Here is a 23290-nt window from a genome sequence, read left to right as displayed (position 1 = left end):
GAAAGAGGTATAGTATCTGTAGGTTTCACTGTAAGAAAAAGCATGTTGATTAATGCAGTAAGCTATCAATATACTCTTAATCAGGCATGTGCTACATTTTGGGAAGAGTGCAATTAAAGATTGTCTGTTCCAGGTACAAAGTAGTTGGGAACATCCACACTGGTCCTGCTTTAATAAATAAGTATCTCCAACCTAACAAAGGCATTCCACATCAAATATTTCTTGCATGTGCTAGCAAAGCTACAATTTCGCTTATTCTTGCAACATATTTTTTTAAAGCCAGGTTAAAAGATTCCATACATGTGTTTCCTGACAGTTTCTACAAACTATTATATAGTGGCCAAGGCAAACACCACAACTGTATTTTCTCCCTCCACCCCCCCGCCGCCGCCTTTTATTGGGGGGGGGGGGAGACACCGGTTGATCAAAATACTTCCACAGCATGTCAGGTTTTGTGGTGGTAAGTACAGTTGATCAGATGAAATATCTAGATCATAAGATGCTTAAGTAAGATCTGAGGCATGAATACAACTTCAAATGTGTTTTTAATATTAATAACTTTTAAGATTTAAAAACATGTCTCAATATACTTATATGAAATGCTATTCACATACCATATCAATTTTGAATATCACAAGTGCTATATTTACATATACTCATGCAAGATGCAGGAAAACAGGCAAATTTTAATGAAGGGTTGTTGTACTGAATGTATTCTTTTAGAAAAACTGGCACTTCAAGCAGCACACAGAAAGTAAAAATGCTATAATGAAAAGCTATCCTTGGTTGTGCAATTTAGACCTGGAGTTCTGGAATGTTCAAGTCATTAGACAGGTGCTAAACTTTCCACCTCCCTAAAGGGAGAAGGTTAGTTATTAACATAAAACATACTGCAGTTTTCTTAACTCCCACATCTCTGGATGAAGTGAAGATTTCTATTAAACAGCAATAATTCAAAGCCTCAAGAATCCTATTACTTAAATTCTCTAATCAATTTAGTAGATGTCATACACCTTCAGCGCAAACTAACATTACAATATGTTCCATCAATGCCTACAACACATTTGTTTTCCAAACCAAGAGTGTCACTTGGGTGGACTGCTGATGCAGAGTGACACAGCAAGCTACCAATGTAAATATTTTCAATAGAGAGCTTGCAAAAGAATAAGATGTACTGCCAGTGTGTAATAGCACATTTAAGTGACATAAATACAGTGATAGGGAAATATTCTTAAGCTTTCCTTTCGAGTGAGAGAGAGAGATTGTGTGTGTGTGTGTGTGTGTGTGTGTGTGTGTGTGTGTATACACACACACACACATATATACGTGTATGTGTACATAAGAATATAATATATAACACTACTTCATACAAATAGCATTTTAAATTTTCAAAGAACATTTATGATGTTTAGGTTTTTAAAAGTTATTTCAGTCTTATCAAACTATTCTTTCAAGTTTATTTACCTGTGCAGTAGAACTTTGCAAGCCATTCTGATTATTTTTGCTATTCCAAATGAACATTTCATATAAAAACACTTCATTTGAAAAATAATACAGTATGACATTCTCTGTTGGTTATCCATTCTGCTTGCTTGATTTCAATAGCTGCTTGTAAGATGGCACTTCTAGAGTGCTGCACTAAGCCCTGCAGTCTACACAGAAACAGACTGCAACATGAGGTCACTACTGACAATAAGCTGCCCAATCAACATTTTAGCTCCATCCAGTATGCTTTTCAATCTACTTATTCTTGGTGCAAAATGGTGGAGACCAGGAACTCCTAGCCAGATCAGCACCCATTTCCCTAGTTTGATCATCACATTTTGGAAAAATCAAAGATTTTTCTGAGGATAATATATGATCTGGAATACATAATATGTGAGTAAAGCAAGGGAACCATAAATTAGCAATACCTAAAACGTCAGTCGCAACTAATGGGAGGCTCTAATTGCAAGAGAGCAGGCTGAAGTCATCAACAGAAGAAACTTTAATAGTAATCGACAGCAGGCTATGAAACTGGCTGATCACAGAGATTGTGGTCTAGAAGTTTCAGGAAGAAATGAGCACCTATTCAGATTTAAGTGTAGGAATTCCTGTCAGTATAGGAGGCTACAATTGTGACCCTTGAAATCCCTTCCAACAAAGTCTATTCAAATGTTTTTGTGCAGCCACTTATAGGACTGTAGTCACAAGCTATTACAGAGCATTCATGCAAGCATCAAAATAAATATTATCCAGAAAACAAATGGAACGCTTAAACAGAAAGCAATTTCTTTAAAATAGAAAGTTGATCCAGTTATGCCACCATACAAAGGCGTAAAAAGCCTCTTTGTGTCACAAGTCAAATACTCATGAAAGCCTGGTAATTGCAATATAGACCTTGTTTCAGAAATAACCAAACCACAGGCTTGTGTGCACTCTCCTTCACATGCACAATTTTTCCATGCCTTCCTGCTTCATGACAATCCCTAGTTTGCCTTGGGTAGCAAATTAAAGCCTTTGTCTCAGAACAAGCTCATGTAAGAGAAGAAATGCTGAATCATCCCTGCTGAGCTGCCTGGCTAGGCTTCTCCTAAAACTATTCTGCATTATGTTCAAAATGCTGCTGCCACTGTCACTCCTTTTGGGCTACAGAAACTCTCCGGCTTGTGTCTTTACAGACATCTTGCAAACTTAGTTTTACTGTTATTAAGGTTCTGCCCTATTCTGCAAATTCTAGCCTAATGGGCAAGTTACCCTTCCCCAATGCTACCCTCACAAATAACGAAATGAAATTGTGTACTGCGAGTCCTCATACTTTCCCAATCAACTCAGAGAGAAGAAAAAGATCTTAAATGCTTACTTGCCCAGATGCACAGGAACCTGGAAGTTTCCTTACTCTGGATTAAGCTGGGCGAGCAATACCTTACAACTTATTGGGGCTGTTCACATGACCACGTACGTAGTTGGGAGGGCAGGAGGTAAGGCAGGGTTCAACCTACCTTCCTCCAGATGACCACTTGCAGTCCCAAAGGCTTACAAGCCACACACCCACATGACTAGTGCTGCCAGATTAATCTTCACACTGCTCCTGGAAGTGCAGGGATGCATTGTCCCAGCCTCTGGAAATCCCACAATGCATTGTGTGCCATGCACAATGCATTGGGGGGGATTTCCTCAAGGGATGGGCACTCTAGGTGCCTGTCTCTGTGTGTGGCTGGGCTGGAAGAAGCCTAGCTTGCACACAAGCAAGTAGCCCGGGCTAAGGGTGTACTTACTCCCTTAATCTTGGCTAGCAACTGGACTAGAAAGCCAGACTAGGCAGTGCTGCCCCACTAGGATCAGGCCCAATCCCAGCAGTTCTCATGTGCAGTCTAACCCAGGTTGGGTGTTCCTAGCCTGGTTAGGCTGTTCTCACACATAGCCTCGCTGTCAACCAAATCTTAATTAAAACAGCAATACGAGCAATTTTATTGTATACACTATTTTGATATGGCTATACATTAAGAGTCATTAATGGAATCAAGTAAATTCAGACAAAATGTCCCAATATATTTAATAAGTTCAAGTTATAGCCTGTTTGTGAACCACTATAGGAAGACATATGCTTACAACAAAAAGTTATTCTAGTGCACTAGTCTACCATCTTATAGATCTCACTTTGATAGCTTTATAAAGCGTGTAGATGCAAGCAGCACCAAGCAATAAAAGATTAGAAAACCTCAAAGCAACTGATTAAGGCTTTCGGGAAGAAGAGACAGACACATTCAATTTCCCTAAGTACCATGCAATTCAGGAAGATAGTTATCAAGTAACACAAAGGCCAAACTCTGCCACAGGTCACAAGTCTAAATAAATAGAGTTAACAGTTACATGAAAGACTATTTTGTCATATGGGACAATTATTCGGGGGGGGGGGGGAGAAGACAAAAAACTGACTCAAGAAGTCAAGTGCTTAAAATGGAATCTAGGGCCATAGCTTTAAAGTCTGCAAGAAAATAAAAGGGACAGAAAGACATAGTGGGAGGAAACCTCATCAGTAGTGTGGCAGCTATAGAAGAAGTTCATCTTCTTCTATAGAGCCTTCTATATGATCTATAGAAGATCTCTCTCTCTCTCCTATACAGTTCATATAGAGCCAGCGTGGTGTAGTGGTTAGTGCTAGACTAGGACCGGGGAGACCCGAGTTCAAATCCCCATTCAGCCATGAAACTAGCTGGGTGACTCTGGGCCAGTCATTTCTCTCTCAGCCTAACCTATTTCACAGGGTGGTTGTGAAAGAGAAACTCAAGTATGTAGTACACCGCTCTGGGCTTCTTGGAAGAAGAACAGGATATAAATGTTGTCATCATCCTCCTCCAGATGATATGTTAGTGATCCACAAGATTCATAAATATTGGGGAGTTCTGTGCCTGTGCAAACCACCGGGTAAAATTCGTTAGCTCCTCGAGACGCCTCCAACCGCCTACTGCGCATCTTCCTATATCGGCGTTAGGCGTCCTTCTTACAATTTCTTTTCTTTTCAAGTTGCTTGTGCTCTGCTGCGGTGACATCCGGGAGGATTTTTATGAATGTTGTGGATCACTACCAGATCATCTGTTATAGGTAAGCAACCTGTTTAACTAGATAGTGATTCATGAAGGACTTAAATATTGGGTCACCTACAAGCTTCCCTGTTGGTGGCGGGAGCCGCAAGCTACTGTAGCACTCTCTTAAGAACTGATCTCCCAAATTTAACAACCACAGAGCAAAGGTCCAAAGCATAATGTTTTTAAAACATCTGGTCTGAAGCCCAGGATGCCGCCATACAGATGTCTTTATATCTTATTCCTGACGTGCTGCGGAAGTTGTGTATGCCTTCGTCGAGTGCACTTTCACAGATCTTGGCAGAGTCACCTTCTGTAGTGTATAGGCCATGAATATTGTCTCTACTAGCCAATGCAACACTTGTTGGTGTTCTTACAGTGTGGTGGCGAGCAGCCTTTATGCTGTCCCTTGCAACATACATTTGTTTTCTTGATTTCATTTGTCCTTTTCAAATAGAACAGCATCACCCTGCATACATCCAGATAATGCATTAAGCATTCTAATGCTGTGGATGGGTTTCTGAAAAATGTTGGAAGAACCACATCCTGATTTAAGCGGAGGTCTGTGACTCTTTTTGGTCTGAACTCTGGGTCCAGTCACATTGCCACATTTTCTGCATGGAACTTAGAGTAGGGCTCATCCATGCGTAGCATTAGGAGCTCACTCACACACTTTGCACTCATTATTGCCACCAAGAAAACTGTTTTAAGTGTTATCGGCCTTATGGGTGCTGTTGCCATTGGTTCAAAAGGCTTTTCTCTTAACGTGGTGAGCACCAGCGAGAGGCTCCACTTGTCCATGGGCCATCGTACTGGAGGATAGACATTGTTTATGCCTTCATGAAGCTTTGCATTTCAGGGAGGAAAACAATTTTTTCCCATCATATCTGCTGTGGTGGGCTGATATTGCTGCCAAATGAACCTTAACTGATACATTTGCAAGCCCCATTGCTTTTAATAATGTGAGATACAGCAACACTTCCCTCAATGCTGCGTTCTTGGGCTTAAAGGCTTTCGTTCTTGTGTAATTGCAATACCTTTTCCATTTGGCATCATAATTTCTCCTGGTGGAAGTTTTTCTCTGGTAAAGAATAATTTTGTTCAGTAACCTATCCTCTAGGCTGTGAGTGTTAGCGTTTGCAAGTTTGTATGCAGCAGCTGGCCCCTTCCCTGACTTATTTGGTCGGGTTGTTGAGGGAGAAGTCTGTGGTGCCTTGGCCATCATAGGGTTGCCAGGATCCCTTTGGTTTTGTCTTGCAGCATCTTGGCAGCCACCCTGTTCAACGGTGGGTATGGCAGGAACAAATAAAATAAACTTTGAGTCCATTGGAACTGGAACGCATTGCCCTTTGAGTGCTCTCCAAGCCCCATTCATGAGCAATATTATTTGCATTTTTTGTTCTCCTGGGTTGCAAAAAGGTCTACCGTTGGAGATTTCCAACGTGCAAACAGCTCTTCCAGAATGTTTGGGTCCATCTCCCACTCATGTTGCTGAAGAACCTGTGTTCTGCTTAAAGCATCTGCCAATATGTTGTCTTCTCCCTTTATATGGATGGCCACCATATGGACTCTCTGTGCCCTATGGACTCTCTCTGATGTTGATGGTACGTGTCAGTGTCTTGTTGGTTTCTGATAGTTCATATGGGCTCATCAAGCAATCAAAGGTGTTGCTTGGCTTGCTGTGCCATCTTATTACAGTTCCAGTGGTTTACTTTGTCTGCTGCATAGGGTTACCAGTCATATCTTTGCAAAAGTTTCCTGTAATCTCTCCGCTCATTCTGGCGGTATGTGTTTTGCCTTCTTGGATAGGGTTGATATCTTAAATTGCTAAACTTAGGAGTAGTTGTGAATGTTTTTGCTGGGGTGTTTTTTCCCCCAGTTTTCCACTGAGTTGTCTGTCTCCTTGCAAAACAGACCCTTGCCATCAAATGGTAGAGCTTCTATATGATCCCGCATGGCTTGTTGCTGATTAGTTGCACCCAACCAAACATGTCTTCTCAAAATTGTCTTTTGTCAATTCTCAAATTTTGTCTTCTCAAAATTATAGCTCATGTGCAAGTACGGGATTCAGATTCCACAAGATGTTTTGCATTGCTCAGCTGTTGGTGCGTTGCCGTAGTTTTCGTAAAAAGTAGTCTCAAATCTCTTGAAATTCCTCTGTCAAATTAGTGCGCTCTTCATTTGAAGTCTCCCATAAGCAATATGTATATTTTGATAAACATGCTATGTAACTGGCAATCTTAATTGTAAGACATGCTGTTGCATAAGATCTTCTGCGCAAGACATCTAGTTTTTGTCCCTCCTTATCTGCAGGAGTGGTATGGAGTTTTCCTCCCTTGAAAGTTGATGCACAATTTATTACCAACGAATTTGGCACAGAATAAGAATATGGTACTCATTTCCTTCTTGTATCCTATACAGAGTCTCTAATCTCTTTGATGTTGGCATAGAAGTCCAGATAACCTCTCAAGCTGATTTTGCAGCCTTTGTAATGACAGGTAACACTGGCAAGTACACTGGTTGTAGACCTGCTATCTTTTTCATGAAATTGTAGACACGATCATCTAGATCCATAGTTTTCTGTTTAAGGTCCAAGCCCAATATCTCTGCTACATTCTGTAGATACATTCTGATCTGGTTCAGGGATATGTTCAGCTGACTCTTCACTGGTCGAGTCAGTCGCATAATCCTATTCCTCATCTGATGAGTCTCCATGCCCTACCATGGGGCCTGTGGAAGACTGTGTTGCGTCACTATGTCTGGGATTACCCTTGCAAACATCTCCCCTGTCATATCTGGGATTGCCTTTGCAAGCATCCACCCTGTCTTCTGTCCCAATTGTGTCCCTTGTCAACACTGTGTTGCAATGTTTCTGGGCATAGCATGCCTCGTTACCTGTTATTGGCAATTGTGTTTGTGTTTGAATGGACGCTGTCATTTGGAAATGTGGAGACAGAATTATCGGCAGAGACAAGAAATCTGTTTGGATAGCAGCATGATTCTTTGCAAGCTGCATGGTAGTTTGCACTGACATATCCTGTTATTCATTTCACAGTGGTGTGACTTGCATAGCTCTCTGCATTATTTGTGGGGCTTGTTTCTGGATTTGCCATTGTTTAAATTGAGAGTACTCCTCTGGAGATAGTGATAGCATCCCCCCATCCTGTGTCAGGCAGTAACCCCTGTAATGCGGTGATTCTATACAGGTTCCTAAGGGATGGTGTCTTTGGCACTGGAGGAATCTGTTCAGGTTCCTCTCCCTCCTCAGTATCAAGCCCTTGACTCAAAATTCTGTAAGTGTTGTCGAGGGTGTGCTTTTTCCAGATTCCAGTAGACTAATGATGTCCCTCGCTGTTGACGCATCCAATACCACCTCAGTTTCTTGCTCGGCAGCATGCTCAATATTGGAAGTGGTTAGTGACTGTTTGGCCTCGATGCCGAAGACATCACTGCCAGCCGTGGTAGTCTCGACATTGATAGAGACTGCTGCGGGGTTGGTGCTGGTGATAGCAAAACTGCACGACGCCATGGCTTCAACATAGGCACATCCAATGGACAGCGGGTTTTTAGGTCGATAGGCATTTCACATGCTGCAACCCGATTGGAGAGGGGGTTGTCTCCGCTGTCTTCTCATGGTGTCTCTTTTGTGATTTATAATGGGAGGGGGTTTGGATGAGGGGCATCTGTTTCAGCCTTTCCTTTCCTCTTTGTCTTGTCCCATTTTGGACTGGTTTCTGGGGCTTTAGACTTCTTGAAGAACATCCCCACCTTCGAAGCCACCACCACCCCAGACACCGTGGATTTAGACTTATTTCGATGCAGTCCTCAGTGCCGATCTCGACATCGAGCCAAATGTAGTGGGCGATTGGTGCATAATGCTTACAGGACTCAGTGTGTTCTCCAGTAATGCCACTTTAACGAGGACAGCTCGATTTTTTTAAGTCTGTCTGGAGAAAAAGTGCAGATTGAACAGGCTGCTACACTATGCCCCTCTCCCAAACACAACACACACTGCTGATGTCCATCAGTTGAGGGTAGTTTGTCCTTGCAGCTCACACACCTCTTAAATGTGGTTTTCTCCCATGGAGACTTTGCACTCATGTGAGGCTCGTGGAGGGGTTATCAATTAGAGTAGTCGTGTTCCGATCCTAGTCTAGTCAGTTAATGCCACTGTGTACCTAAGTTTTAATCAAACGTAAAAGTGTCCATTAATCATGCACCGTTCAATCTTCCAATACTTATCGCTATCCGTAGGGTAGTCTTTGCCCATCCATGTCCTAGCCAATTTAACTGTCCTTGTCTCAATAGTTCTTTTCTGAGGAGCTTAGTGATACCGAAGTAGTGATAGCTTTGGCGGTCAGAAAGACATTGGAAGAGGGACACCTAACTGCTGAAGACACAGAGCACACGCAGTAGGCGGCTGGAGGTGTCTCAAGGAGCTAATGAATTTTACCCCAAGTAGTCTGCGCAGGCGCAGAACCGCCCCCAGTGTTTATTACTGTTGTAGATCACTATCCAGATCCTCAAATATTGAAACAAACATCAAGACAACTATGCCAGCTCATGTGTACAATTCATATAGACCAAAGAACTAGTAAAGTATGAGAACTAAAAAGGTTAAAAGCTGCCACATCTCTCTCGATAGATAAAATTCTCTCAAGGCATACCCGTGGCTAATCCTGTGTGTGGCAGCTCTCACCAGAGTTCAGGAGCAAAAGCACCTGATTAGGCAGTGGGGATTCCATATGCAGATAGGGAGGAGGAGCCTGTGATGGTTAAGGTCAGTTGGAATGCAACTGTTACTGGTCGCGAAATGTTCTTGATTGTAGAGGAGAGGAATCTATATACATATAAAAGGATAGTGGGCAGGGGTCTATGAAGAGAGGGGTTGTGAGCGAGTAAAAAGCCCCTTCAGGAGAAAGAGGCTGCCATTGTGTGAATTAGACGAGCAAACAAAATGAACAAGATCTTTTAACTCAGGGAGAGAGCGGGGGAGAGGAAAAAAAGAAGGGAGGAGAAGAAAGACAGAAGGGAAAAGCAGGTGGAGGCGAGGAGAGAGAGAGAGAGAGAGAGAGAGAGAAGGGAAGAGAGAAAGAAGGAAGGGCAAGGGACAGGCCCAAGCCTGTCAACGGCCTGAGGGAAACGAGCGGCCATGGTGGCGGTGGCAGCAAGGAAGGGCCCAGTCAACCACTGCTGCTCCTGTGGAGAAGAGTGGGGTGAGGGTGGAGAGATCTCTGAGGCGAGGGGGACTGTGGCAGGGGGTGAGGGGAGCAGTCAAGTACTAGTGAGCAGATGCTCGGTGCAGGTTAAGCTAGTTCATATTAATAGATGCCTGTTTAATATATTTAAGCTTGTTATAGAAAAAAGTTCATACTCTACTGAAACAATCAACTTTCTCAAGGCTACTACTTAGAATCAGCTTTAACATGTTTCCTAGAATGAATGAAGTGTGCAAAAATCCCTATTTTATTTTTACTTACACACACACTTTTAAGGGAGTCCTATGGTTTTTTTAAACTTTGAGCCACTGTTGCTAAAAATGAGTGCAGTAGAGGCCTTGGAAAATATTTTTGAATCTTGTTATAGTGGCTATAAGCAACTGTAATAGCCTGGAAAAAGAATGTGTAACTTTCTCAGTATAGCAAAAGCCAGAGGATATACTCTGCATGTAATCAGAGGTGCCAGGACAGTAGCTGCTTACATTCCCAAGAGAAACAAAGCATGCACAATCATTCTTGAAGAAAAGGTGCAAGGAGCAGGCATAAGATGAGCATGTGGAACAGAAATACAGGGTGTAGTAATACAAGAGGAGGAAGGATGCAGAGGCTGGACAAAGACAACTACTTTCATTTTTATACTGCTCTTCCTCTGTGGTGTTATGTAAAACTCCACAGAGGTAGAACTCTCTCCCTGCTGACACTTATCTTCACAACTACAAAAAAGCTAGTCTTGAGAATCAGAGAACCTTTGGAATGGAGTAGCATAGGACATGGAAGCTGCAGGGCAAAAGGCCAAAAATTGGGTAGACGACACCTAGTGCAGGGAATGCTATGGGGAGGAAGAGGCAGGAAAGGTATATTGCGTTAACTTCCTTCTACTTGCACAATATCTGAATCCAATCTGTTGTCTCTATAGGAACCTTCTTCATACCTTGTGGAAGCTGAAACACTGCATGACTCCAAGATATTCTCCACCATATCCTGAGGCTTAATATCTGGCCTATATTCTGGTTCCTCCATATTTTCTTCTTCTGGCAGTTCTTCAGACTGCTCAAGCTTTATATCATCTTCATCCAATAGATCATTTATCTTTGAAAAAGAATAAAGCACACACGGTGCAATTACAGTTTCCCAGAAAGCCAAACTATTACATTCCAAAGCTTGGAAAATAATGTAGATTAATTTTTAATAATGGGCTATAGGCACTTTGTGCTTGATATTTCAACACCAAGATAGAAAAAAAGTCAGCCACTAGAGTGTTTCAAACATGTTTTCCACTACATTTGCAATGTACTTTTAACCTGCAATCTAGTTCAGCTTAAAGCCAATGCACTAGCAGCGGCGAACCTATGAAGCTGACTTTTCCAGAGTCCGACATTGGGTTCAGCTAGCCCAGTGACTCTCCATAGAAGTGTTGCCCATCCTATTTTGAAACACTTAGTAACTGGAGGCACCAGACACTGAATCTTGGACCTTGTATTGGCAAAGAACATGCTCTGCTACTGAAGGTGGCCCCTCTGATTTGTTTGATGCTGAAATGCAACACTTTCTGCTGAAACTTCTTTTAACAGCTGATGAAGTCAGTTTAAAAGCCTGCTTCTTTGGCAATGGGAATTCCACATACAAATCAACCCAAAATTTACTTCTTGCTGCATAATTTTAGCAGCAATTTGCAAGTGTTGCAAATTGCATAATAGCAGTCACTAAGAGTAATCAAATAGAACAAAGCAGATTGGGTATGTGGACCATCACTTTTCAGGGTAAATGTATTAGGAGAGAGCAAGAACAAGTTGCACACAGCTGGAGCTTGCTTTGATATTTAGGTCACAGAAATTGCCACAACCCAAAGCAGTACAGGTTAAGCACAGGCTCCAACATCAAACAAAGCTTTGTCTACACCAGTGATTCTCAAACTTGGGTCCTCAGGTGTTATTGGACTTCAACTCCCATAATCCCCGGCCTCAGTGGCCTTTGGTTGGGGATTATGGGAGTTGAAGTCCAACAACACCTGAGGACCCAAGTTTGAGAATCACTGGTCTACACAGATGTGACTTTTGTTTAAAACTGAAGACCACTTCTTTACATCAAAGTAAATTAACTTTCCCATTGGGTTGGGAAACAATAGTTCACAATGTGAACATAATTCCTTAACAGTACACCGAAGACAGTATCTATTATTCAGACAGTCATGGGACAAGCACCTCTGTCAACCAGGAGTCAGTAGTAACCACATCTATCCCTTGGAACATTTTTTATGGTGTTGCCTGGAGAAGATAACAGCAGGGTTCTCTTCCAAGAAGCAGAAGATGATCCAGTTTTCAAGTTCTCTACATATTGACTATTCAGGGAAGGGAGGGGGAAGTTGGAGCAGCCACACATAAAAAAAACTGGCTAGTAAACCAAGTCAATATTTGGACTCCTGCCAATGATACATGATCTTTTTTAGGTGTTTAAAGTATCTTATTAAACTGAAAGAGTAGATATTCACCTGCTCAGTTATCGAACTTAAATCATTAGATGAGAAATCTTCCTCTTCATTTTCAAAGAGTTCATCATAATTCTCTAGCAGTCCCGCCATTATTCTGCTAACTAGCTCTTGTTCTTTCAGATCCTCCACATCTGTGTAAATGCTAAGAAAGGGGGCAGAAAGCTAAGTTTAATGATTTTGGAATCAATGTCTAACTGCCCAAAGATGACCAATATTTGCTGGCTCAGAATGTGGGACAACAGAGAGATCCTAGAAATGGACACACAGACAATGTCTACGCACATACTAAAGCTTCTGAACCCCTCTTCTAATTATACATCCCTCCATACTACTCCTGAAAGCCAGGAAACCTTCCAGAGGTCCAACACTACGTGCAGTCCAATGCTACTTCAAACTATAGTTTAAGCAGAAGTAGCGGTTACCACCACAAGTGCATGGAAGCACTTTCATACCAGCCAATACACTTTTGTGGCTAACTCAGTTTAAATTACTAACACATTACACTTACATAATTTCCATTTTATAACAGGGTTGTGATCAGTAACATTAAAATCAAATCAAATGCGCAGTTGTTGACTGCATCAAGATATTAGAATTTGAGAAGATTTGTGAAACATTCAACTATTCTTCAGCTGTTTTCACAGGCTGACTGCCAGACTAACCCAGGGTGCATGTAAGCAATGCCTCTAAGCATGCAGTTGGAACACCCCGCACAGCCCAGGAGTTCCCTTACGTGCACCTTTTTGTGCAACAAAGCCAGCAGGCACTTCTCCTGCAGTACTCTCTTGCACTCCCATAGCCCTATCACAGCAGAAACCTGTCGCTTAGGGCACTCCAGGAGAATTGCCCACTGACTCTAGAGGACAAAAACACACACATTAAGGGAACTAATGAAACAGAGGGGAATCCCACCGTGTGCTTGCAGGTGCTATTTACATGCACGCTTCAGCAGTTTGGATGTCAGCCACTGATATATCTGTTGGAACAGCTTAAAGGGGGGGGAAACACTGTATAAACAAAGACCAATTTATTCACTTTAATAGACATTTAATCAATGTCTACATTTAACTGCATGCTTACTACAAAGTTTTATTAAAAACACAGAACAAAAGTTTGTAGTATCCAACCTACTGAAAGATATCTGGACCAAAAACTGCAGCCAAAGAACTTGCAGACCAAATCTCTTCATGATGTGATGCTACATTAGCTAAAAATCTACAGAGAAACTTTAATAAACTGTAATTAAGAGGCGGAAGCTGCTGCAAGAGAAACCTCAACTTTCTTCCAAATTCATCTTCATTATCTGTAAAGTGTAATGGAAAGATCATTAAATGCTGAAAGATATTGCAAAATTAAGACATATTTCAGAAGAACCAATATGTAAATTACAGTAATTTTGTGTCTAGAAATTCTTAAACATTCAAACCTGAACAGTATGTCAGCACTTTAAATGTATGTATCAAAACATCTTTTTTCCTGGTTCTTTAGATGTGTCTTTCTACTCTGTTTCAGCAAAACCTCCTTTTAATCCCTGTACTGCTACTGTTCACTCATTTCAGACTATAACTATTTGTCACTTCACAAAGAGGCCATAATTTTGCTACTAACTATCAAGTGGAATTATGTCCCCTTATTTTTTTAATATAATATAATATAATATAATATAATATAATATAATATAATATAATATAATATAAATATTTTATTACCAGTCTTGAATAAAGTATTTATTCTCTTCAGGTATATACATGATACTCAAATTCCCCCTTCCTCCATCCTCCTTGCAATCTTGTTGTATACAACATTAACTTTTACAGTTAATTATGCTAATCACAACCAGGATACTGAAATGTGTAGCAGCATGTAATAGACTCATCAACTAACCTCTTTTGGATGAGACACACTAGAAGCATACAATGTCAGCTTTGAAATTACAAGTACTATTAGGCTTAGGCTGGGCATAAGAGGGGGGTTTTAATTAAAAAGAGAAAAACAATCCTTGGGTAACTGTAAGAAGGTTTTAAGCCACATTCCTACATTACAATAGAGCCCCTATACAATCAAGGTGTAATGAAGAACCGTTTACACATCCATATGTAACTAAGAATTCTCATGGCATGCTCATTGAGCTTTTTTGTTTTACATAAATATGAACAGAAAAAAGTATTCCAATATTCTTATGATGGTAAAACAACAACACGAAGCACTTAGAAAAAGACTTCCAAAGTCTCTCACTTGGAAAATGTATCATGCAGATCTGAGCTGGGGAAAATGCAAGCCTTTATTCTTGTGGAACGTTTATAGCCTATTCTGAAGTATATTTACCCAGAAATATCCCACTAAATGCTATAGGCCTTTCTAGGAAGTATTCTTCACATCATACACATAGCAAAATATAGGGGAAGTCTACAGAACAACATTCACTACTACTTTAGATATTCATATGTGCACGTGTGCACACACACCCCTCTCAATAAAACACATCACAGGAAGTTTCCCAATTGCTATTATCTGAACCCATGGGAGAAGCTCTGGGAGGAACTACAATGCCCTGGATTTTTCACCCAGTCTCCCTGTGCTCATACCCAGTCTCCCCTGCCCTACTCACAGACCCTCGTGGCATTCTCTCCACCTGCCCTACCTCCTCATCAGTGCTGGGTCAGGAATTAAAGCCCCAACCACCATATTACTTTTATGCCCTGCAATTTCCCCGTGATAGGCTGTCTCCACATGGTGGGGTGAGAATGCCCCTATTAGAATTCCGATAGCCCAGACCTAGTGTTTTTCCCACTTGTTTGTGCCCAGGACACTTTTTAGACAACTTTAAGCTTATGAGATGACCCATGCATGCATCTGTCCATGTATGTCCCATCAACTTCACACTTCCTGAACTGATTTAAACCAAATTTGGTACAGTTGTAGGGACACCTCAATGGCTGTAGTTTGTGATGTCATCCACTCCAACTCAAGATGGCAGACACATGAACATTTGAGGCAGAAGTGGGCTAACTTGTGAAGATTGTAATTATCAATTAAAATTATAGTGAAAGAGAAGTAGGCAGATTAGTTCTTACCAGAACTGCGTGTTATTTTTGTTCTCCATTTACATCTTGCTTATTTGAAGGAAGAATTTAAGCCAAACTGTTCGCGTTTCTCTACCTCAATTCTTTGCCCTTTCTACTTGTTGTTCTACACCTTTCAACCCCTCTTCTCTTCTCACTTGAGTTGACTAACTGGTTGTCCCTATCTACCTCTCTTGATTCTGTCTCCTGTTGTTACCCGCCCCCTTCTCTATCAGGGAATCAACTTCTCCACCCACCCTATTACATTCAAACATACCATTTCCCCAATTCTCAAAGCAATTCCTTGGACCATCCTGCCTCAAACTATAGTCCGATCTCCCTTCTGTACTTTAGAGGCAAGATCCTGGAATGCACTTTACTTCCGCTGTCTTGTGTCTGGAAATCTAATAGGGATTCCCAGACTCCCCTAAATCTGGCTTCCGCAGTCTGCACTCCATTGAAATTGCCTGAAAAGCTTTGAAAAAAATCTATATTTGCTCCCCTCTAATAGGGATTCCCAGATGTTGTTCACTACAATTCCCAGTATCCCCCAGCTGTAATTATTAATTGCATTTCTAGACTGCCCCATCCAAAGGCTCTGGTTGGTGCACAACAATTAAAAAGCATTAAAACAATCATTTAAAAACACACTACTTAGCACAATATAAAAACAATTCAGAGCCATTTAAAAACCAATTAAGATGCTTAAAAACAATTTTTAAAGCTTGGAAGGCCAGGCCAAACAAGGTGGTTTTTAGGGCTCTATTAAAGGCCAACAACAAGCCTAAATTATCTGTTGGGAGTGCATTCCATAGGCCAGGAGTAGCTACAGAGAAGGCCCGGCTCTGCGTTGCCACCAGACATTCCGGAGGTAACTAGAGACAGACCTCTCCAGATGACCTCAACATGCGATGGGGATCATAAAGAAGGCGGAGATCTCTAAGGTGGCCCAGATGCAAGCCATTCAGGGCTTTAAAGGTAATAATCAGCACTTTGTATTTTGCCTGGAAGCATATAGGCAGCCAGTGCAACTGTTTTAAGAAAGGCATAATATGGTCTCTCCGAGACCAGTCTGGCTGCCGCATTTTGAACTGACTGAAGTTTCCAAACTACGTAGAAAGGCAGCCTTTGGCTGGGGATTATGGGAGCTGTAGTCAACATATGGGAATCCCTGTTAGGGGGAACACCGCTCTGCTCACACTCCCCTTGTCCACTGCCTTTAAAGACAGCTGATCACCCCCTCCTGCTCAGTTCTCTTCATGTTCTAGCTTTATGTAATTCCATTCTCATGTAGTTCTCTTCCTACCTGCATAATTTTTTCATTCAATCCTTCAATAGGGGGAAATCTTCCTCTGCTTTCCCCATCACACTTCAACGATTATTCTAATCCTGACTACAACTTAAGTGACAAAGAGGAAAGGATGACGTCACACTTGTAGAAGGCTAATTTATTTGAAACCTTATAGTACTGAAGTACTGGAACAGCCAGCAAACACCAGAAATGCCAGAATTTTTTTTTAACATGCATCTGACTTGGTTACAATGTGCAGTGTCTGAACAAACACTAGACCAGCTTTCAAAAATCCATTGTTTCTGAATTCCTTCCCCCCCCCCCCCAAAAACCCCCACCAACATTATGAAGACTGTGGTCAACTTGATGCAATTTTAGTTACATGAGAAAGGAAAACATCCCATCTCAGTCAACAAATAGGTCCAAGCAGGCTTTTACACTTAGATCTTGCACAAATGGCAAAGGCCCAATTTAAATGAATGTTGGCGTTACATACTGTGGAGCAGAAGGGTGATACCCACCCCACTCAGACACATACTTTCTCCAGGCCAGGTACATGGCTACCCAGTCACAACAGGGCAAAGAGGCACCTTCTCAAGTGATGGCTCTCGTTTAGCAGGAGAGCAACAACTGACCCTACTTAGCTCTGCATTTTGGGGATTGTTTTTTTAAATTTATTTTTACATTTTACATCCCACTCTTCCATCCCAGTGCACGGCATACTAAGATTTCTCCTCACAACAACCCTGTGAAATAGGTTAGGCTGAGAGAAGTGACTGGCCCAGAGTCACCCAGCTAGTTTTCATGGCTGAATGGGGATTTGAACTCTGGTCTCCCTGGTCCTAGTTCAGCACTCTAGCCACTACACCACTCTGGCTCTCACAAACAAATGCTGCATAGCACTTGTTTAGTGGTTATTGCTGGTGTTTGCACTTTTTGGATTGTGAGTTTGGGGACAGATAACTTTTTGCTTACAACTTTTCAGATGTAAACCATTTTGAGAACTTTTTTGTTGTTGAAAAGCAGTACAGGGAAACTGCGGATTCATTATATGCAGATTCACGTATCTACAGTCAGGAAAAGAACACCAAACACACACGTTGACCTTGCATATCTGCAGGTGGCCAGAAATGAATGCAGAGATAATTTCTGGCCACCATTTTGTTTCTCAGAGCCAGAAAAAGGCTCCATTTAAGGGGGGGACCAGCTATTTTTGTCCAATTTGGGGGCATTTCAGGGCACAGCACAACCTGGGGAGAGCAACAAAGCATGATAAGGAGCTCTCCCCCCCCCCCCCGCATTCCCCTCTGAAATTTGGCCAATATATTTGGTCATTTTTGAGCCATTTCTGGCCAACCGGGAACCTAGCCCCCACAATCTCATTGACTGTAATGCCTCAATATTCGTGGTTTCCATATCTGCAGCGGCAGCCAGGAACAGAACCCCTGCAAATATTGAGGTCCTACTGTATATTGTAATATTTTTATCACTATGCACATTACATTGATACATGTGGACCCAAACCACATGGTCATTAACATACACAAAATCCAGGGATCAAGTACATGATTTGGAGTTACGGACATCAAATTATACTGTAGGCCTTACAGTATAATTATAGCTGGTGAACCCAGAAGCAGGACAAGTGCATGATGGTGGGTGGGTCCTGCTCCCCACAATATTTAGCCTCCAAGGTTATCCAAGCCACATAAAGTTTCCAATGAAATCCTCAAACATGTGAAATGTCACAGGGGAAACAGTCCGTAACCAGGCTGCATTTGAGTCATTCAATCAATTCTTGAAGCTATTTGACTACTAAAATCATTCTAATACCTTGAGAAAGTTGTATCAAATGCACATGTAGAGCGCCAGGGATAACTGGTTCTGGAAGTGCTTGAAGAAAAAGTCTAAGAAGACTAATAGCTGAAGGTACATCTGCTTCCTTAACCAGGTCCACATCTTCTCCATTATCATATCTTTGCCGAAGCCACTCCACCGTTTCTGCATTGCCATTGACTTGAAAGAGTCCCTCCTGTTCTAGACCTCCTTAAATTAGAATGAAAAAGCAAAATTTGGTACTAACTCATTTTCTCTTTTTAAAATTGTAAGAGGATGTGCAAGCATTGTGTATGATCCTCTGAAAAAGCTAGTAGGGACAGATACATTCAGTTTTCCTTTTAAAAAGTCAACACCACTTTACTACTATGTTTCCACTTACAATTATTATATCGGTCTCTCCGTTATAGCTACTAATTCCATACTGGGCCGATTATTCATTTTTGGAATGTTATATACAATGCAATGAGTGACAGCAGTCTCAACAATACGTGAGGTGGACAATATCTGTAGAGAAATGTAGCAATTTTCAGATACCACCTTGAAAAGTAGATGAATATCTACAGGGCTTCATTCTTGCAAAGTAACATCTTTTCTTTGTGACATATGAATACAGAACTAAGTGTCCCATTAAAAGCAAGCAGGATTAGGAGGGACACCAGCCACTCCCAGTGAAAATACTTAAGAGAACTTTCTCTCACAAAAAACCCACACAGAGACTGCAAATGACAGTCTCATAAAGAACCACTTTCATAATAACAATGAAATGTTTTAAGCTCAAAAAAGATACTGTAAACAGTATTAATGTTTTCATTAGAAGTATACAAAATTAATGTTTTCAGATTTTTAAGTTTGTACTTAAGGTACAGGAAGATAATATAATCAGAACTGGATGGATCTTGTAGACCATCTAGTACAACCCCTGCTCAATACAGGAAATTCAGAGCCAAGACATACCATGTTCCTCAATATATACCAGGACATATATGTTCTTCAAAATACATACCATGTTCCTCAATATAGTCCACAACATGGCGGACTATCAATGGAACTTCACTGCCTGGCTGTCCTTCCTGCTGCAATTCATCAAGTGGTACTCCAAATATTTTGGTTGTAAGAACAGAGGTGCAGTTACTCAAGGAAGGGGAGGAGCTCTTCCTCATATCTTTATACAGCCCAATATCAAAGCTGTCTTTCTGTAAAATACAAATTGTCTTAAATTCAATCTTTTAACACTAAGGGCTGATTTATGTTTGATGAAACAGCTTTAACTGGCAGTCTGGATGTGTGAATAATCCAAACACAAAATAAAAGTTTAATCTCCTTAAACAGAGATTTTCAATGGAATGATTCCACACACTGAACTGAAAATAATCAAGTACTGATTTTGCACTGCTTGATTACTCAAGTGGTTATGATGTTATATAAGTATCAAGTTTGCAACTTATACCACCTCAACCACCATAAGAAAACACTTATCCAAAATCAGCAACAAGGTCCCAGGTAGGGATGTACATGAACCGGTTCAGCGGTCTGGGCCAGTTCAGCAGCAAGGCAGTTTACCTTAAAGGAGCAGGGAGGGTGCTCATGCCCCTCCACCCACTTCATTTCCCCCACCAGCGCTGTCTCCCAAACTGCTGGCACAGGGTGGCAGCGCACCTCCTTGATGCCCCAGTCAGCATCGAACCAGAAGTGGCCAGTGTGTGTGCGCACATCAGGCACACACGCGCACACCAGCCACTTCCAGTTGCCTAATTTTACAATGTTCCATGTACAGCTATGCAACTGTGAAACAGCTCACTTTTACGTTGTATGTTTCAAAACTTTTGAACTTACTTGATATTTTCCAGCAGTTCTTATAAGTTAATGTTGAAAATTTATTCATTTATGTTCTTAAGATTTTCATTTTCAAAGCACTTTGGGTTATATCCTAATAGCCACTTGTAGGATATCTGCCCACTCTCAAAAGCTGCTCCAGGGGGTAGGCGGCCCTCAGGTACGGGGTGGGATTAGGCAGATTCTCTGCTCACCAGAGTCAATTTGATTTAAATCAAATCGATTTAAATCATGAAGGACTCATTTTTAAATTATTTAAATCACAATTTAAATCACTAGTCAGGAAGATTCTATTTAGTTATCTTTTTTTAGTAAAAGTATATTCTTTGTCTAATACAACCTTACTACATATTCAGAGATAGATGTAGGTTTCATTTTAAGAAGGTAGGTACACACTTTTCATAACACTGTTTCATTCAGGTAACCAGACTTTGCATTTTTGTTGCATTTCACCTGCATGCCTGTCTTACCTGGAGGTACAGGAACTTCATTAAAATATTCCCAATTGAAGTCTCTTCTACAACCTGCATAGGTGTTGCCCTTCTACAATGGAGGATATACTCAAAAGGTTTCCTCAGGACTGCATGAATTTGTTCTGTTCACTTTCTATTCCCCTCCCCTATCCCTTGCATTTATATCCAGACTCCTCCCTCTTACTCAGATCTACTCCAATCTCCCACAAATCCTCTATTCATTTATTGAGCAGGGGGGACAAGCAAGGGAGGGAGTGCTGCATGTAAACTACCTGCAGAATAGGACTGAGAAGGTGTGTTATCTCTCAGCCCCATATACCGCTAACATGTGCATAGCATATAATTAAAATGTATGATAATATTCATCTCTTTGACTTGGTTCTTTTTTCATGAATTTTCAAATATAAAAAAATCAGATTTTTAAAAATCTTTAAGAATAGTCAATTTTTATCAACCCTGCTGCTCACAGAATGTGAATTTTGGTTTTAGGAATTCTCTCCTCTCTCTGCATCTCTGCACACAACACACCACTTTGTTTCCAAAGGTTCTCAAATGCTCAAGAGTAGCTTTTAAAAAGCTGGTGGAGGAGTAAAGTTCACTTGCATGAACTTCCTTCCAAACAGTTGTTAGGATACAGCCCATTATTTTTTACTTCAAATTCTTTTACAGGAAAAACACGTACTGTATACACCCCCACGCTCTTATAGTGCCACAAAGATTGTGTCCAGTGTGCAAGTACTCAAAGATATTCATTTTGAGTACAACCATCTAGCTAGGGATGTGCACGGAACCATGGAGGCGTGGTCTGGCAATGGGGGGGGGTGTCTTTAGGGGCGGGATAGCACTTACACACACACCTCCACTGCTCTTCCCCCTCCAGCGCTGGACTTTCTTAAAACGTTCTTGGGGCAGCAGAGTTCCTCCCTGCCGCCCCTGTCGTCTTTAAAGTTAGCAAGCCGAAAAAGCTGGAGCTACGCATGTGCCCTTCGCGGCGCGCGTGTGCTCGTTGTCATCGCTGCGTGCCGCATACGTCACAATGACGTATGCGGCGCATGCCGCGAAGGGCACATGCATGGCTCCCACTTTTTTGGCTTGCTAACTTTAAAGACAACGGGAACAGGGGTGGCAGGGAGGAACTCTGCCACCCCAAAAACGTTTTAAGCAAGTCCAGTGCCGGAGAGGGAACAGCAGCGGGGGGGTAAATGCTATCCACCGCCCCCCCCCCCCCCCGCCGAACCAGCCGAATTCCAGACCAGTCCAGAGGCCTTTTGTATGGCCCTGGACTGGTCCGTGAACACTCCTACATCTAGCATTCTAAAACAGCACATTATAGATACCAGTTAGAGTACAAGCAAAAACATGATCACACACAAAAGTTAAATTGAAAAACTCAATAATTATTCTGATGCTAAGAGCATACCCCTGTAGCCTTATGATCAGGGACAATTTAGTTGAGCAATACCAATGCTGTCCGTTTCGCACAGCTGCATACTATGGACCAAGTCAAGATGACCATCCAGAATGTATACCCAGAGAATTTGGGAGCAGGCCACAGGTTGACTATTCTCTCACTGATCTTGCACAATGTAATGACTGATTCAGGAAGATTCTGAATATGGAATCTCCCTGACCCCAGTGATTAGAAGCTAACACCTGTAAAGTAGAAACAGTCAGCCAGTTCCTATATTAAAAATACAAGATTTCTCTTAAGTTCTGTCTGCAATGCTGTTCAAGTGATGAGAGAAATAGAAGAACGAACTGGGAGGGCACATGCTATTTACATAGTTCAACAGTTTTCAGGTTACTAAAAACTGATTGGTCAACTTGTCAACATTCTGGACAACACTATTGGATAGTGGGATCGAGCCAATGAGAGAATGTCAAGACAGGAACCCATCAGGGATTGGTTAAGGGTCCCCGAGAGGCAGAGACTAGGAGGCTGGACAGCTTGTTGTGGGACACTGACAGTAGGAACAAGCAGGGGAGGTGGCACATTTCAAGGGGAATGATGTGGGAGGATCAGGCTGAAGATGAGAGCAGAATCACTACTTTCAGGAAGTGACTGTGCCATCACTGGGCAAGAGAATTACCTGTGAGAAGGTATCTTCAGTGACTGTGGTCTTGTAGCCAGGAGGAGGGCTGACCAGAGAGAGAGTTGTGAAGTCTTTAGGCCAGCATGGCACTGTGGCCTTCAGCAGCCCAGAAGAACAAGCCTGCCTGAAACATCCAGAGCTTGAAGCTTCCAAACCAACTGCCAGGGACAAGCCTTCCCTACAGTGGAGGTCTGAATCCTTAAAGCTATGGAATTTTAAAAACTTGCCTAATATAGTTACTACTGGGAAGGAGTATGGCAGGGGGGGGGGGAGAACTGGTTTGTAAGTTAAACAGAATGAACTGGGTCAGCTATTATAGTGATTGCCTTCATTAATATATAATATATAATGCACCTCAATCATGTATACACAATTTACAGCAAATCTTTTATTACTTAATTTTAAGAAAAGAATTCTATAGAATAGA

At 41.6% G+C, this 23290-nt stretch overlaps 1 protein-coding gene across 6 annotated transcripts in view; it reads right to left on the bottom strand.

The window, feature by feature from the left end:
* FAM13B (family with sequence similarity 13 member B) overlaps nucleotides 1-23290 on the bottom strand; it is a 98386-nt gene that overhangs the window by 60231 nt on the left and 14865 nt on the right. For 4 of the 6 annotated variants that reach the window (XM_053289771.1, XM_053289769.1, XM_053289772.1 and 1 more), the window contains exons 3-7: nucleotides 19468-19657; nucleotides 18459-18671; nucleotides 13404-13575; nucleotides 12273-12414; nucleotides 10716-10873 (exon numbers count right to left, since the gene is read on the bottom strand). In XM_053289771.1, coding sequence (XP_053145746.1) covers nucleotides 10716-10873; nucleotides 12273-12414; nucleotides 13404-13575; nucleotides 18459-18671; nucleotides 19468-19624 — 842 coding nt within the window. In that variant the 5' untranslated portion in view covers nucleotides 19625-19657. Of the gene's footprint in view, nucleotides 1-10715; nucleotides 10874-12272; nucleotides 12415-13403; nucleotides 13576-16640; nucleotides 16734-18458; nucleotides 18672-19467; nucleotides 19658-23290 lie in introns of those variants that run through there. The other 2 variants (XM_053289774.1, XM_053289773.1) reach the window with 2 other exon arrangements.

The sequence above is a fragment of the Hemicordylus capensis genome, chromosome 2 (assembly GCF_027244095.1).
Source record: "Hemicordylus capensis ecotype Gifberg chromosome 2, rHemCap1.1.pri, whole genome shotgun sequence".
Lineage (NCBI taxonomy): Eukaryota > Metazoa > Chordata > Lepidosauria > Squamata > Cordylidae > Hemicordylus > Hemicordylus capensis.
The sequence above is the reverse complement of the archived record's forward strand: the minus strand, read 5'-3'. Positions and strand labels throughout refer to the sequence as shown.